Below are 18068 nucleotides of genomic sequence, written 5' to 3' on the forward strand. Positions count from 1 at the left end.
ATACTATATTAAAGTGCATTTTCAGCCAGTCAATTATAATTGACAAAACATTTCAAGTTTTAGTGTAAAAGTGGTAGGATTTAAATATGTAATATCTATATTAATGAAGAATGATGTTTATTCATTATTCCATATTATAAAATATAGTTTTGCTTTTATTCATATGCCAGATTCTGTGTGAAGTAGCCAGTTTGGATGGAAATCTTTCAGATATTTAATAAATAATGGTTTTTATTTTCAGTCTTGTCAAAAAATAATAAGGCTGTGAACACAAGCATCATAAGTCCTCATGTACATTTACTAGGTGAAGATTCTGCATGTATTGCTTATGTTAGACTTACACAATACATTGACAGGTAGGTGCCAAATTTAGCCTGAAAGTGTAGTTATTTTGTTTGACATAAAAGCAATATGTCAGTTGTATGGATTTGTTTTCAGTGTTAATACACAGCTCAGTTTTAATTCAAGTTTTTGAAATTTAATAAGTTTTCTAATTTTCTGAATGAATTTTAATAACATAAGTATTTGTATTTCCTAGAAATGGCCTTCCTGTCACAATGCAATCAGAAGAGACAAGAGTTTGGCAAAGGAAAGAAAACAAATGGCAGAATGTCCATTTTCATCGTTCAGGAAGTGCTTCAACACCACATTCTAAATAGAATTTTTAGCCAATATTTTATTTAATGATTTTCTTAGCTTTATAGGCATTTTGCCTTTAGCTGTTTACAGCTGACCTCTTCTGCATCGTTTGTTGTAAACACAATTTTATTCCAACTTATAAACAACTCCCATGCCTAATGGCACTTTATGATCCCTACATTTGTGGGACTTTGAGAATTTGATGCAGGAGAGGTTCAGTTCATTTCATATTCTTTATGAATTAAAAACATTAAAGCTGAAAACTTTATACTACAAAAGATTGGGTAACAGTAGGCACTATATTCAATTTGGAATGAAAAAATGTTGACATACTTTACTTGAGAATGGTTTTTGAGATGATTCCTTTTTATGATGCACTATTTCTTATCTTGTATAAAGTGTTCACTTGAAGAATATGTTAACTGGGCACAAGGATATTTTGTGCCGCTTTAAATTTTTTTTTTCTTTTTTTTTGTACTTTTCCGCTGTTTCATAACTGTAGGTGTTGTACCCTTCTCAAAAATATTTGAAATCCTTTAATCTTTTATTATCAATTTTAGACCTGTGCAATATTGATGGATTTCATAATTAAGCTATATTTGATATTACCCTTTTTAAACAACCACTAAACGTCTATAGTGCTTTTACTTCATTCACTCACCTTTATCAAGTCTTTTTTTTAATCCGACCTGAATCACTCTAGTAAGCTAGTCAAATTATATATTCATTATAATAAGAAATATATTTCCGTAATATATATACATTACTTGTATATGTATAACAAATTCAAAGCTCATATATTAAGTATTTGGGCAGCAATTTGCTAGCATTACCGTCTTTTTGTTTTCATTTGATCATATTCATTCCTTCTGAGTGCTAACCTTAATTTATAGATAAGTATATATTTCAATATTGAGTGTAAAGAATATTTATATTTGTCAAAAGCCACTCTAGACCTTGTAGAAGTACACACAAATCAGAATTTTCAAAGCATAATACTGATGTGGGATTGAAATAGTTTGAATTATTTGCTCAGAGACATCACAAGTGTGGTTTAATTCTGATTTTGAAAGCTTTAGTTATAATCTTATTTAGCACTAGTGGTATACACTTTTTTTTATAATAATTATATTTTGTAATTTCAATGCAGGGTCTTGCACATTGATAAAATTTAGTAGAAATCTTGGCTTGATGTAGAATTTTAAAGATGTATAATTATGACTATTTTAATAATATTCTAAACTGGAATATAATCTTCTTAATATTTATTATGCATGTATATAGATAAACATTTATTATTTAAAGATAAATCAATTTTACATAATAATAATTATAATCTATTTTTTCCCATCTACCTTCATATTTTGTTGTTAATTGAGGCTGTGTTCAGAATTTTCTGGAATGTTTTTAACCCATTGTGGACTTTCAGTCATCCAGTATTTTGGATGTTTTTTCTTGTGATCATATAACAGGGTTATTCAAATTGTTAGGCATTTGCACTATTGCAACTGGCCTTAATTCAATATATTTAGAAAGAAATTAATCCTTTCTGGGTATTGTTTTCGCCTGTCATACACAACTGGCTAATTAAAATTCTATACAATCCAATATTTATGAATTACATAGTCACTGTTTGAGAACACAGCCATTAGTTGTTTGAAAAACTAAGATCTGTATTTGTATTGGCTTTAAGATTTGAGAATTTAATGTACTTTATCTGTATGTTTTTATGTTAATTTCTAAGGTATTTGTCCTTATCACATATTATTGCAGTATTATACCTAATTATGTTAATGATACAAATTATACATGCATAATCTCCATATAATCTGTGTACTTAAAAACACTGGTTAGTTGACGATTGTTTGAAGAAATAGATCATTTTTGGGCATGTTATATTTATGCAGATTTTCATAAATTATCTGCGAAAAATCATATAATATTTTTTAAGATCACTTCACTTGTTATTCTAAGCAAATCTGTGTAAATGTGAATTTTCAGAGCTTTCATAGTCTTCTCATTGGCTTATTAACACAGCTTAACTAATAAATGATGATGCTCTTGCACCAATTATCATAAATATCACCACTCTGTTCTAATGTGAAATCTTGATCTTTCTAAATTATTCACCAGTTCATTCATGAAGCCTATTTTTACTTTCTGTAAACATTTTGAGATTAGATTGTATAATGCATAAAGAAATTAAACACATAACAGGGATTGATATAACTGCCATCATTAATGTTGTGAGCTTGCAAAAAAAATATTTCAAAAATTTTACCATTTACACCATTTCTTTATCTAAGTACACAATTCTTAATTCTTACAAATATTATAGAAATATGAAAAAGCATTAATATCCAATCTGTGCAGGCTTAATGCTTATAGTTTTTTCATTGAAGAGCAACATCTTTTTGATAGTGAGAATTCACTAAAATGTTTACCAAAATAACTGAAACTCAGTGTAAACTGTTTATTGACATTCCTGGAATCTTTCTCTGAAGCATAATACAGTTCCTAATGGCATTAGCATTATTTAGAAAAACTTGATGACTCTTCTCCAATCTCTGAATGTTACTAATTAACATTGGCAAGTTCATTGACTTCAACCCTGTTGTAAGAAATGGTAACTGGCTTTTTTCCTTCACTAAACAAATTTTCACAGTAACTTAACTTGAGATGAGTCAGTCAGTTTTGAATTTTTTTGATAATAATGAGGGTTGGCATTTAAATTAGAACACAATTGTATGTACTGAAAAATATTGAGCAAAACTTAATTTTTTGCGTTAGAACTATTGCTCTTCTGCATGGGAAATATTTTAATACTTTCTTAGAATTATCTTTAGTTTTTACACTTAAAAATTAAGATTTAAATTGTGTTCAGTTGTAGTTTTAAGATAAAAGCCTGCTACTGTAAAATAATTATTAATATATTTTGACATATTAGACTATTGCAGTCAATGTTAAATGTGCACATAATCACAACTGTTTAATAGCCCAATTTAACTTTTTTCTTTCTTTTATTATATCTATAAATGTCTATTTTAAATTTTGTCTATTTTTCATTTATTTCCTTTTTTTAACAGTGTAATTTTTTTTGTAAATGTAATGTTACTTTTTCTTCTAGCACTGATTTGATATGTCCACTTTTTGACCATCTGTTGTTGTGAATTGTTTATTGTCAAAATGATGTCCAACCAAAGTTCTCTGAACAAATCTTAAACCTTGAGAGAAAAAAACAAATAAAAGATGTCTATTAAATTTTTTGCCTTTTATCAGTATGAAAAATGTCTTCGTCTCTTAATTGCTTCTGACGTTTATAAACTATTATCAGATATCAGATGATGACCAATTTCCACTCGGCGGTGACAAGATCTTCTATTTCGAATTTTCTTCCAAGCATAGTCATATTTCTTTAAAATGTTCACAATATTTCTCTCCATTTTGGCATCCGTAAGTGGAAGTCGACGTAAATAAAATGAAAATCCTCGTTGCGCGACTTTGTCAACTTGTTTTCTAATGTTCCTCTGTGCGAATAGCCGGCGTTCCCACGTTTTCCCGGTAATGCATCTTGATATGTGATTATATACAACGTGTCGTTTTGATCCTGGTTGTATTTGTATCGCCAGTTCAAATAATGAAGGATTATTATCCTCTAGCATTTCTATGTTCTTTTTAACGTAAAAGGATTTATATTGGTACCAATCTGTCTTTTTGGAGTAATTGATATTGCTGGTTAAAATCAACTGCCAAGGTGACCACTTCCTGTCTTTTAAACTAAAATCATACTCCGGTACCATTTCCCTTTCTAACATTGTGAAATTTTTCTTGGCTCTGACGGGCTTCTGAAATAAATGTTATTGTTTTACAAAGATCTTATCGTTCGGGAAGGCTTTTTACGCTAAAGATTCATTAACAACTGAAAGTTGAGAAAGAGTACATGTCCATCATTGCAAACCATATGGCGTTGAATCTTTATTGGTTTATACGGGACGATGGAAATAACGGAAAACTACATAAAATTTCTGGATTGTGATTTGCAGCAGAGTTGCGCTGAATACTTGTAGCCAACCTATTACCTTTGCATATTATTGAAGCAGGAGCGGAAAATTTGTATGGAAATGTTTTGCCTGTTCGGCAGAAGGTCGGCAAGAAAATCAATTTCGTTGACAGTGGCGGGTTAGTGATGTCAGCTTCCTAGAACTTGCTACAAACCAAATTCCATGGGTTGCAAATGTCCCTCTGCAACCCTATTGGCACCTAAACTGGACTGGGAGTATAAAGTTCACACAAAATTATCAAAACTTGCTGACCACATCTAGGCCAAAGTAAAGTTATCATAGAATATCTAGGTTGTTTATTTGACCTTATTGTGTTCCAATTGATTGATGAGAGATAACTACTAGTTAAAGATTTTGAACCTTAAAGGGACAGTGGTGACATTTCCGGGAGTTAATCATACCTGAGTCTCAGAAACGTGAATGGTACCGCTAAACTAATCGTAATAATGTTCACAGCTTACCGTCGAAATTTGAGACTTCAAATCCAAACATATCTTTTTGAAGGAATTATGTACAGTTTTGAAGACTATTCAAACCCCCGAAAATCTCCCACCTGTCCCTTTTTAACGTGTGTGCCTCGGTGATCTGAAATTAAGTGTTTTGGATGTCCAGGTCCGGTATCTTTGCGTGCTACTTAAGATTTGAAAGAAAGCGGAAGCGCCAAATCCCTTAGAAGTGCGGATTTTCTCAATGCGGACAAATGGTACTGCTAAATGACTGAATGTATATTCATAGATCAAAAATTCAATCTGACCGAATATGTAAGAAAAATAAATATACCCACCTAATATAATTTTATTTTCCCTGTATAGTTTTAATACTGATTATACTTTTATCTCTTTCTGTCCATTATATATTTCATAGTATCACATAATATATTATATTTTAACATCTTTGTAACGGGGCATGCCTTTATACTGGTGTTTGATTGCGAAATACACAAACCAACCAATAGAAGACAAGCTTCGCGGAAATAGTTACTTCGCGGAAAAACATTCGTATGGACATGTTTTATCCATTCAGAAATTTAGCTGGCATATCGCCATGAAGGTTGATACACGAAGAAATAACCTCGAAGTTGTACAGTTGAAAAAGCCATCATACATGTACTTGCGAAACCATTGTTTTACAATGATAGATTTTGGAAGGATTTTTTTTAGCGTACATGGAACTGTACATCGCAGTCAACAAGACTTTGACTTACAAGGGTATTACATTGGGTGGTCATTTTGACTTCTCTGGTCGATGACAGGTAGTCGTTGAATTCAATTCTATAAAATCCAGCAATAGATCGGATTCTCAAAGACATTACCTGTTAACAGTTGGTAACATGAATCAAGAGCTGCAAGGTCCTGAGAAGGGTCCACAGAATCGTCAAAGGGGGCTCAGTTAAGAACTCATCGACAACAATATAGAAACTGAAAGGGGGGAAGACAGGGCAACCTTTTTTTTATGAAACCTTCAGAAACTGTTTATTTAAAGGACAGATGAACTCAGATTTTGTCTGGGTCAGTTTTCCCGAGTTCATGGAAGAATTTTTGACAGCTTCGAGATTGGTCCAAGGAGCTGTGCTTAAAACTATTTTCATGAAAACAATTTGTTCAAGTGTATTCAGAATTTTATAATCCTGTTCTAAAGACATGTTAAAAGTTAATTGTTGGCCAATGTTAATCAGTTGAGATATAAGCTAAATTTGAAAAAAAACAGTTCATTCTTTATTAACCAATGCAGTCATGGTAAACAAAATGCTTGAACAGAAAAATTCAGTTTATTAATTCGCAGCATTAAATCTTGTAACATCTTTGACATAATTTAAAAAGCGAACATGACGCCCATTACTTGGAAGCTGAAAACATTTTGTATTTCTTTGGAAACTGTGTTTTACATTATATCAATGCTATAAGACAGTATTTAATACTTTAAGTTCTTCTTTTACTTCTCTATTTAAAACAGTGCTCGGTTTTCTGAAAAAAAAGATATCATTGGGAATAAAAAAACAAAGGCATCAGTTGCGCTACTCAAGTACAGATATAAGTTGAGTTCAGTCTCAACATACACGCTGATATATTATAAAATTGATAAGAAGGTTCACTTTTTCAAAATCGAAGACATCAAACGACCGTCGGAGAATAAGAAGCTACGACATAAATTAAAAACAATCAGTCAAAAGACATCGAATTCGCACAAGATCTACCGATATCAACCAGCTTGACGATTGTTTTCTTAAAACCAAAGGAGCGTTGGTACTCTCAACGATTAAACTTTGGATTTTCAGCTTAACAAAATTCTCTCATAGTGTCGCTCGTGTTCAATAATGAAGAAAGGTAAGACGTAAAAATCGATTTAATCTAGAAGAGAAGTTGACTGCTTACTGAGTAAACTGTTCCGCGTCTTCAACTGTTTCTGGTAATCGTTTACCTTTAGTTTCTGGTAAAAATAACATTAATAAACCTGCTAATACTGAAGCTAACCCGAATATTATCAACGGAGCCACTTTACCAATGTCTCCATCAAGAAATGTTTGCTGAAAATAAAAATTGATTGACTGTTGTTTGAAGTAACAAGAATTCAGGAAGGTAATTCTAAAACTTTTATATTCATGTCTTTAGCGATTATTTCCTAAATAAAATCTTACAGAGGGATGAAATCGCGGTATTTTCCCCTTTCATGGGATAATTATTTAAACAACAATATAAAAATAAAGTGTACGCAAAACTTCTAAGTTTCTTAACCTTTAGCTTGCAGCTCATTTTATTATAAATATTTGACCAGTGCTTTTATAAGACTATGTTCTCATCACCATCTAACAAAAGTAAATTATTTTCAGATTAACATGGCATAGAAAGAACGCATGGATGAAATAAAGTATGTTACCAGGTTAGCTATATAAGGCGAGATAGCACCAGCAATTCTAGCCATCAGATTACTCGATCCTACACCAGAATTCCTTAAAACAGTAGGGTATAATTCTGTTGTATATATCCATATTATAGCAAATGCAGCTGTGACACCCATTTTACCAATTACAGCTAATAATGTAGTGATCCATTCTAAAGCTGAGAAAGTGAAATATAATGAAGATTATTGGAAAATTGGAAAAATATGTTAGTTTAAATCAGTTTCTGCTTGACTGATCTAAAAAACTTTCCGAAAGCATATTATAAAAAAATTATCAGATTGTAACAGAGTGTCCTTTACTATTTTCATCAGACAGTATCAGATTGTAACAGAGTGTTCTTTGTTATGTTTCACCAGATTGTATCAGAGTGTATTTTACTATTTTCATCAGACAGTAACAGAGTGTCCTTTGCTATATTCATCAGATTGTAACAGAGTGTCCTTTGTTATATTCATCAGATTGTAACAGAGTGTTCTTTGTTATGTTTCATCAGATTGCAACAGAGTGTTCTTTGTTATGTTTCGTCAGATTGCAACAGAGTGTTCTTTGTTATGTTTCATTAGATTGTATCAGAGTGTATTTTACGGTTTTCATCAGACTGTCCTTTCTTATATTCCTCAGATTGTGACAGTGTTCTTTGTTATGTTTCATCAGACTGCAACAGAGTGTCCTTTTCTATGATATAGATTTCAACACTTCACCTAGATAAATAAAATTTAAAACTTACATTTATCGGTATATAATACAGTAAATACTGATAATAATAAACAAGTACCACTAAGTAACAATGAACCACACTGTAAAAATCGCCGACCAATACGATCCAATAATACAATACATATTATATACGCTGGGATTTCAATTACCGACAATAGGAAAAAATTCAGATGCACACTGCCACTTAAACTACCAGCATTTAAAGATAGTCCATAAAAGGTTAAACTGCATACGGCCCTGGAAAAATTTAAAAAAATATTTTTATTGGAAAAGGAATATCAAGAAAACTTTTTGTTATTTTGCATCACCAGGGACTTAAGGATTTGGATGTGTTTCAGATTCAGAATGAGATTCAGCTGCATACCTAATACCTAAGTACATTTTTAGATACTGAAACTCTGTACCAGTCATCCACGAAAATAATAGATATCTTACCAAATGAAATATAAAACTAATGTTCTGGATAAAAGAATCTTTGAAGAAAATATTTTCAAAATGGACATTTGTTTGACATCTTTAGATCTGGAACGACCTCTAAATATTCTTTCTGGAAGAACAACTTTATTGACTCTAGCTGCTTCACGGATTATCTTTTCAGCTTCTCTGTATCGACCTTTATTTATCAGCCATCTTGGTGATTCCGTAACAAACCTGAAAACATGAGACAAGTTCATCAAATATTCATGTTAATTCACGCTTATTTATCCGAAACTTTGGGCGTTCCCTTTATTGGCAAAATATGGCTCTCCTTGACAGGTTCAGCAAAGTCCATTACACTTCGTTTTCCGTGACCACATTATTCCACTACAGAGCACATCACCATCTTGTGCTTAGGGAGATAGAAAGGCTCAAAATTGAGCTTGTCTTACCAGAAAAAAGAAATCAAAGTTAAACTAGGAACTGATATAACTAATTGAAGATATTGGGTGTTTTTAATCCAGTAGGCTACCCCGGATAATATAACTAAACCAGCAGACCAAAATAGTTCTGTTATTATTCCGGTGAATACTCTCTTAGATGGCCCCACCAATTCTAAACCTGAAATTAATAACCAGTAAATAATCCAAAAATGAACTTCATGTTTGAATTGGAGCAGTTTGTAACGATTTGGAATTAGAGTTATCACCCTTGTATTTATTACTTGGTTTCAAATGTTGTACTTCCTTTAGCCTTCCAACAATTTCCATTGAACTTGATACGAATGTATTATTATCTTAAAAGAAAGGCCATGTTCTAATTTTGTTAGTTTCGTTATTTGCATGTGTCCAAGTGAATGAGGAAAAAAAAATATTATTTGTGTTTTTATATATAATGAAAATATATATTATTATGGAATTTATTAATATTAGTTGACTTCGATCAAAGTTTATAAAATATTAATTAAAAAAAAAATACCTATAACAAACGCTGGAGTGAAACTTCCTGATATACTCGTTCCAATAAAGAAATAAAATGCCAAGGTTAAATGTAAGCCTATCATTGGTGTCCACGTTACAGCAATGGAGGATATGATCAGAATGATAAGAAATGTCATCAACATTGATCTTCTTCCAAATCTGTGAATTAAATGTCAATGGTGTAAATGTTTAGATGATAGGTAACAGTTGATCAGGAACTGTTTAGATGATCATCAACAACTGTTTAGATTTAGATAGATGATAGGCAATGGATGATCAGGAAATGTTTAGATGATAGGCAATGGATGATCAGGAACTGTTTAGATGATAGGCAATGGATGATCAGGAACTATTTAGATGATCATCAACAACTGTTTAGATTTAGATAGATGATAGGCAATGGATGATCAGGAACTATTTAGATGATCATCAAGAACTGTTTAGATTTAGATAGATGATAGGCAACGGATGATCAGGAACTGTTTAGATGATCATCAACAACTGTTTAGATTTAGATAGATGATAGGCAATGGATGATCAGGAACTATTTAGATGATCATAAACAACTGTTTAGATTTAGATAGATGATAGGCAATGGATGATCAGGAACTGTTTAGATGATAGGCAATGGATGATCAGGAACTGTTTAGATGATCATCAACAACTGTTTAGATTTAGATAGATGATAGGCAATGGATGATCAGGAACTGTTTAGATGATCATCAACAACTGTTTAGATTTAGATAGATGATAGGCAATGGATGATCAGGAACTGATTAGATGATCATCAACAACTGTTTAGATTTAGATAGAAGATAGGCAATGGATGATCAGGAACTGTTTAGATGATAGGCAATGGATGATCAGGAACTATTTAGATGATCATCAACAACTGTTTAGATTTAGATAGATGATAGGCAAATGATGATCAGGAACTGTTTAGATGATCATCAACAACTGTTTAGATTTAGATAGATGATAGGCAATGGATGATCAGGAACTGTTTAGATGATCATCAACAACTGTTTAGATTTAGACAGAAGATAGGCAATGGATGATCAGGAACTGTTTAGATGATCATCAACAACTGTTTAGATTTAGATAGAAGATAGGCAATGGATGATCAGGAACTGTTTAGATGATAGGCATTGGATGATCAGGAACTGATTAGATGATCATCAACAACTGTTTAGATTTAGATGATCATCAGCAATTGTTTAGATGATAGGCAATGGATAATCATCAACTGTATAGATGATCATCAACAAAATGTTTAGATGATTATTTGTACAATTGCTGATAACTATGACAGTGTTGAAATTAATCTGGTTATGATAATTTGGATCTTTAATTAGAGATTAAAGTCAAAAAGCTATTAAATGACAATTTCCAATCATCAATATGCCCACCTTTTTGACAGACTTTGAATTAAACCCTCGTGTGAAAACTATCTAAATGTTTACATACTTACAGGTCTGATAATGGACCAACCAGTACACAACCAGTAACTTGTCCCAACATAATCAGCATCTGAGCATGAGATTTACCTAACTTTTTATCACACACTAGATCCATCTAAAACACGAAAAATCATTGTATATCCCAAGGTCAAAAACATATGTTTATAAGTTGGTGTTCTTGCGCAAAGAAGTATATTGCTTAGTCGGACAGTTAATCTGTACGTTAGACAGGACCAACAAATATTCATTATAAGGAGATTCTGAGTCTCGCCGTTGTTGTAGGCTAATTAGATATGAGAGCTGTGAGTTAGTTATTTTATTTTCCAATAGTGTCCTTTCATATACTTACATCTGATACTATGGTCGATTCGAACACTGACTTATCATAAACCCATTGGTGACAGACATTTGGATTAGTTGATGTTGTATTATCAGAAGCTTCTGTTATTGTACATTCTCTGTAAATGCTATTATTATAATGATATTCCTGAGAGGAAAAGCTCCCTGTATTATAAGTATCATTCTCTACACCTGGTATACTGCATCTGAAAGATATATATTTCATTTGCGTTCATGTAAGAAAACAGTGCACTGTTTCAAACGAGTATGCCACAAACATGGGAAACTGAACTCATAAACTTTTGTTCGAAAACTATTATATCGGACAATTGAACGCAAAACCTTGGTTGTAACAGTTCTTGCAGTGCCATATTCCGACAACTATTAATGATGTTTCGTGGATAAGTCATGAGGCCACACATTGGTTCAACTAGATGAATTGGGGCCCATGGATTTAAGTGGGTTGAGGCCACTTCCCGGGTAATTTGTGTTTTAACACACGCTCTTCTTCATTTTCCCTGAAGGCGGGGCTCTCTTAGGGATGGGGGGGGGGGGGGGGAGGGGGGGGGGGGGCCGAGGAGATGGTTCAACCAGTCCATGTGGTAGTTGAGCCACTAAGGCGACAATAATATGTAATGTTCTAATACGATACATATATTACGTGCTCACCCAGTTTGTACAAAGCCAACCTTGGTTTTTGACCTTATTGACTATCCATTGATTATTTCCCTAGCAGATCCCTCTATTTTATGCAATGGACGTTTACAAATGAAGTTGGCGTACTGTCACACATGTTCAGTGCACACGGCATTTATTATTGAAAGTTGAATACTGGGTTAAACCTGATCAAAGATAAGCGTGTTTGGCAGGTAATATAGGTCAGAACCTGGATCAGATAAACTTCTATGTATAGACATTTGTTTACTGAATTTATATAGGCTACCAAATTTGCAATCTGGAATAAGAGTCTAGAAGCGTTCTACCTATGGTTTTTAGGTGAATCAAACAGAATACAAACATATTATATGAAACCACTCATCATCAGAATTTGGAATCATTATTTACACTCTGTAACAATGCTTGCAGTTTAGATGCATTTCAAAACAGTATTATGGATAGTTTAGATTTTTTAAACCGTACTGGAAGTATGTTTTCTAGGTTTAACTTTGATTTAAAAATTTAATTTAAGTTCCTTAATTAACAATTAACATAATTGTCCAAATCATATGAAAATACATGTGGCGATAAATTCATTTTCCTTACTAAATATGACAGTAAAATTAGTATTCGTACAAGGAGTGTACTAGAGAAAAACGTTGTACTCTTATCGCAGTCTAGAGCAAATGAAATGGTCTACCTGTGATCAGGAACACCAAAGGTGAAGACAGTTGCCATGACTTGAACAGCTGTGAACGTTGAAGTTAAGCACATAAGGAAATAAACACGTTTTTGATAAGGTCCAAAATCGCCTAGTGCTTTAATTATCTCTTCAAAGTCCATTCTGAAAATAAATATTCATTGCATATGTACCATTATCATCCACCAAAACATACTTGATGCCAGTAATCGCTTTACAGAAACGGATTCTTTCTCGCACACCCTTACCTTCTAGCTTATGTGCTGCCTTATCCAGTTGGATGAACAATCTAGCGTTATTCTATTCGTTTTAAACCATTACTTGCATCAGCCATAATAGCAATTTGAAGAATAATAACACTTCAAATACATGTGATAAGGTTAATCCATATCTATCATGGAATTCAACAGATATAGATACAGTATCTACTGATTAGCGTTATAAGTTACGCTACAACTACATGGTCGTTTCGTTTCGTTTCGTTTCGGCTGACGACGGCTATTAAGAGGTCGTTGATGAAACTCGAAGAGAGGAATCATTGAAATGTCCAACCAAAACCAGTCATAGATTGTCTGTGTTCCTCCTATGCCACATTAGGCCCGGTCGATTCGTAGGCATGTTAAGATCAAACTGATTGACTTGCCTCTTTTGATTCCTGCTACGACTGAATGTGTGCTCAAATTGTGCTTGCAACTGATGGAGTCTGAGAGCAATTGGCATTACATCTGGGAAGAATCCATTGCTGGAAGTCCACTTGAGTGCAATGAGGACTGGAAATTTTCTACTGTCGTCAGCTGTTCGTGTTCAACTTTCTATTTAAAGTTTATTAGCAATAAATGTGCCACGTAATATAACACGTGGTAGTCGACTCCGGACACATTCATTTTTTTATCAAGCGCTTAATATTTAGAATACATTTATGAAGATAAAGCTGTTTCGCAAAGTAGAGCAAAGCATGGAGTCACTAGTACCTAGTAGATTATTTCAGTAGCTGAATTTCCCCGACTTCAGAATAGGAGAATACAAAATAAAACATTTATTCTTTGTTGTACCTCCAAGTTAGTCATTTACAAACAGAGCCTCGTATTAACCGAATGTCAGTGGAGGCGAAAGCAAAAAGGCTTCAGAAACTGACCTATTTTAGAAAACTGGACTTGTTTTCAAAGCAATCCAAATGTACACCGTAATCTTCGTCTTCGTAAATTTTAAATGCTGAAAGTTGGCCAATACGAAAATATATTAATTAGTGAACTAGTATAACATAAACCTTATATAATCTGATAAATCTATAATACAGTTATTGCTGTTGTACAGTTATGCCACACCAGGTAGATGAATGTATACGCTAATTAGCCAAGTTTGATAATTTAAATTATATTGTAATTTTAAGAGGTAGCGTTACTTTAAGTAAGATTATCGGTGTCCATTTCGTAAATCAATGTATTGTGTTGACTGAATGAATTTTGCCTCATGGTTCATCTTAATTCTGTACAGACTACCTAAAACACTATATATGTCCTATTAGAGGCAAACAACGCACACCAATTTCATAGGTAAATCCAATACATGCGTCAGGTGAGAGAAGCAGAGATCATGAGATTTCAAACTCTACCCGAATATAATCAGCTATTTATGTCCTAGTGTAAACATAAATAAACGGAAATCGACCTTTTGAGTGTGTAATAAAATATTCAATAAACGTTGGTAGCATGGTGGACTCTAAGGGTTTCGGTGGTCAATGTTTACGATATATTTATCATATACTATACTAACCAATCTGACCACAGCCTTGACTTATTTTACCTTATCAACCAGATGCCATATTCGACATACATTCTACCAGTGCAAGTGAGTCAATAAGGTATTGTTTACGAAACAAAAGCTTACACTCACTGATTATGTATGCTTGCAGCTATACCTGTAATGTATGTTTGTTCATATTTCAGAATTCTGCACAAGGAAAAAATAACCATTGAGCCAGCGCATAAGGTATATATAGTCCACACGTGTCTAGTCTCAGAAAAAAGCTAAAAAAAATAATCTAAGAACAAAGTCAATATCCTTGACTTATTTGTGAAAAATTATCGATTGAATGTGTTTGAAAAGTAAAACTGTTACTTACTTGAAGTTGTATATCTCCTAATATTTTTTATATTTTTTATATTACAAGGTTAGTGCCTGAGGTAATCTTGAACTAAGTTATGCATCATTATATTTACATTTGTGATTTACTATATAGTATGTGACTGTTTATGAGGGGAAAATTACAAACTATTCCATAGAAGAAATGTAGAGTAAATAACGTTAGCTAGTAGTACACAATATAACTGTTTTCAGTTATACTATAAAAGTGAAAACTTTTATTGTGAATGGATTGAATTCTATTTGTTGAAATGGTTGTTGATAATATTTATATTCTGTAATTATAATTGTAGAATATTGTATTTAGAATATAATTTCAGTATCTTTTTTTAATGTAATTGATAACATGTAATCATTAATTGAATCTTATAATAGTGACATAGTAAGTAAGTAATTTTATTAAAGTCTCACTAGTTATACATAAAGAATATATACAAATAAAACACAATTCAACTGCCATTCTGTTAAGAATTATGAGAGACATGTCATCATTATTAAAACATTGTTATCACAGGTCCGGAAATTTAAAATATAATAAAACTCAATAAAACTCAACAAAAACAAATATAAATACAAATATTAACGTAAAAATAGTTCTATTAATTTTACATATAAAAGTTTCAATTTTACTTTGAATTCAGGTTGACCGATAAAGGGTACATTTTCTATGTTTTAAAATATCACAGCAAGTTTTGGCGGTTAATTGGTACATTTCAGGGTGGGATAAAAGGATACACATTTTGTCTTGGTCGGTTAATGAATCAAAAGTAAGTAAGGAAGTAAGTAAGTAATTTATTTCCCCAAATCGACCCCTTACTGGTTACAAGAGAAAAACAATTTATACCAATAAACATGACAACAGCAAAAAGTGACAGTGCAGACACAAAACAAACACATAAATATACTAATAAATAACTGATTATTACTGTAGTATAATCATCCGTTTATACTCTGTTGGATGTCGATTATTTTGATATATTAGAGCAGTTATATATTATCTATTCACAGCGAGGTAAAACATTTGTTTGTGGTAATTTGAATGCGAGATGCTCAACAGATCCTGACTATATTTCATGTGATAATTTGAGTGAGTATGTGAATCAAATTGAATCTGACAATGATCCCAGTTCACCTCCTTTACCTAGAAATACAAGTGATAAAAATTCAAATTCTTTTGGATCTAAACTTCTTTCATTTTGTAAATCTACATCTTGTTTAATAGCAAATGGTCGTTTAGGTTTAGATGCATCAGACGGTAGAATAACCTTCTGTAACAAAAAGGGTGAATCTCTCATTGATTATTTACTTGTCCCACGACATTGTATGTCGACTATAGTCGACTTTAGTGTATTAGAAATGAACGAGTTTTCTGATCATGCACCCATTGAGTTCAAAATTAGTTGTCAGAAGAGTAAAGCCCAGAAAGAGCAACTATCTGGCAATCAAAATGTTCGAGTTATCAATTGACTAAAAATTGTAAAATAGAATTATTTCATCTTGTTAATAATTGTCTCCCAACCTTTAATACCCATCTTGAAAACTTGTGAAATCCAAACCAGACCACTATTGATGAAGTAATTGAGTTTATAAGTACAGCATTACATGATGTTATTGATAATGTCTATGGTAAAACTATTAGTAAAAATAAGAATAAATGTAATTATGCCATACAAAACAAATGGTTTAGTAAAGATTGTAGAAAATCAAAGAACGACTTTAAGAAATATAGAAATGAATATTATCGAGGTAGATCTCATATAGCTAGAATTAATTATGTTAATGCAAGAAATAAGTATAATGGTGTGATCAGAAACGCAAAGTCAGAATATCAGATTTTACAAGCTGATGAATTATGTAACCTTTCTAATTCGGAGCCAAAGAGTTTCTGGAAACGTATTAAGGCATCTAGAAATGGTATTTCTATTGACAGCAGTCTTTCAATCAATGATTTTGTTTCTCACTTCCATGAAGTGTATGGTGAATATCCGAAGGATGATAGTTCGAATGAATTTACCTACTCGACTGAGGAACTTCCCAACATTTCAGAACTAGATAAAGATTTTACCATAGTAGAGGTTGTGAATGCTCTCAGTTCTGAGACGAGTGAAAAGCTCGGGTTTAGATAAATTACCATGTGAATTATTTTTAGATTGTTCTGATATATTGGCTCCCATATTAGTTAGACTTTATAATACTATTTTTACCAGTGGTATTTATCCAACTCAATGGACTGAGTGTTTATTGGTTCCTGTACCCAAAAAGGGTGATCTGAATCTAGTTGATAACTTCAGAGGCATAACTATTATTTCAAACTTTGCAAAGATATTTTCGCTACTATTAAATAAAAGGTTAACCAAATGGGTTGAATCTTCTTGTTTGCTACCAGAATGCCAGTTTGGATTCCGTAATAACCACAGTACCACTGATGCTATATTCATATTGCATAGCCTTATCAATAAAACATTAGAGAACCGTGGCAAGTTATATGCCTCTTTCATTGATCTTCGCAAATGTTTTGATAAAATCGATAGATGTTATTTGTTATATAAGTTGTATTGTCTGAATATTAGCTGTAAATTTGTTAACATTATTAAATCTTTGTATAGTAAAATAAGTCTAGCAATCAAGTTTAAAGGTAATATATCTGATTTCTTCCAATGTTACTTTGGTGTCAAGCAAGGTGCGCCTTTGTCTCCTATTCTTTTTCTCCTTTTTGTGCAAGATTTAGAAACATATCTGGTTGACAATAGCCTAAATGATGAAAATTGTTATTCAATTAACGGTCGATTATTATTCATGTTGCTCTTTGCCGATGATACTGTCCTTTTTAGTAAAAAAAACCCGAAATTTTGAAATTGTTGTTAAATAAATTTTATGAATATTATGGAAATTAATGAAAATAAGTCTAAGATAGTTATATTCAGGGAGGGGAGACAACCAGCAGGTCTAAAGTGGTTTATAAATGATAAGGAACTTGAGATTGTTGACTCATATGTATATTTAGGTATCCTTTTATATAGTAATGGTAGTTTAACCAAAACGCAAAAGCGAATATGT

General features: G+C 32.2%; 4 protein-coding genes across 4 annotated transcripts in view; 2 read left to right on the forward strand and 2 right to left on the reverse strand.

Moving 5' to 3' along the window:
- The window catches only part of LOTGIDRAFT_106573 (hypothetical protein), a gene marked incomplete at both ends in the record, with an annotated part of 39054 nt that extends 38395 nt beyond the window's left edge, over positions 1 to 659 (forward strand). Inside the window, 2 exons of the mRNA XM_009061772.1 lie at positions 242 to 356; positions 539 to 659. Of these exons, the coding sequence (XP_009060020.1) occupies positions 242 to 356; positions 539 to 659 (236 nt within the window). The remainder of the gene's footprint in view (positions 1 to 241; positions 357 to 538) is intronic.
- Positions 660 to 3956: 3297 nt separating this feature from the next.
- LOTGIDRAFT_154039 (hypothetical protein) lies at positions 3957 to 5928 on the reverse strand (the record flags this gene model as incomplete). The annotated part of the gene is made up of 2 exons (XM_009061773.1): positions 3957 to 4484; positions 5905 to 5928. 2 exons carry the CDS (start codon positions 5926 to 5928, stop codon positions 3957 to 3959), a joined length of 552 nt encoding a protein of 183 aa, XP_009060021.1.
- Positions 5929 to 7068: 1140 nt separating this feature from the next.
- On the reverse strand, positions 7069 to 13012 carry LOTGIDRAFT_106739 (hypothetical protein; the record flags this gene model as incomplete). Its single annotated transcript, XM_009061774.1, has 9 exons — positions 7069 to 7224; positions 7575 to 7756; positions 8327 to 8553; positions 8752 to 8967; positions 9186 to 9354; positions 9712 to 9872; positions 11185 to 11288; positions 11523 to 11718; positions 12870 to 13012. The coding sequence occupies 9 exons, from the start codon at positions 13010 to 13012 to the stop codon at positions 7069 to 7071; spliced, it is 1554 nt and encodes a 517-aa protein (XP_009060022.1).
- Positions 13013 to 14684: 1672 nt separating this feature from the next.
- Positions 14685 to 17137, forward strand: LOTGIDRAFT_154041 (hypothetical protein; the record flags this gene model as incomplete). The annotated part of the gene is made up of 3 exons (XM_009061775.1): positions 14685 to 14717; positions 16020 to 16332; positions 16608 to 17137. 3 exons carry the CDS (start codon positions 14685 to 14687, stop codon positions 17135 to 17137), a joined length of 876 nt encoding a protein of 291 aa, XP_009060023.1.
- Between the last annotated feature and the right edge of the window lie 931 nt (positions 17138 to 18068).

This window comes from Lottia gigantea, assembly GCF_000327385.1.
Source record: "Lottia gigantea unplaced genomic scaffold LOTGIsca_5, whole genome shotgun sequence".
Classification (NCBI taxonomy): domain Eukaryota; kingdom Metazoa; phylum Mollusca; class Gastropoda; family Lottiidae; genus Lottia; species Lottia gigantea.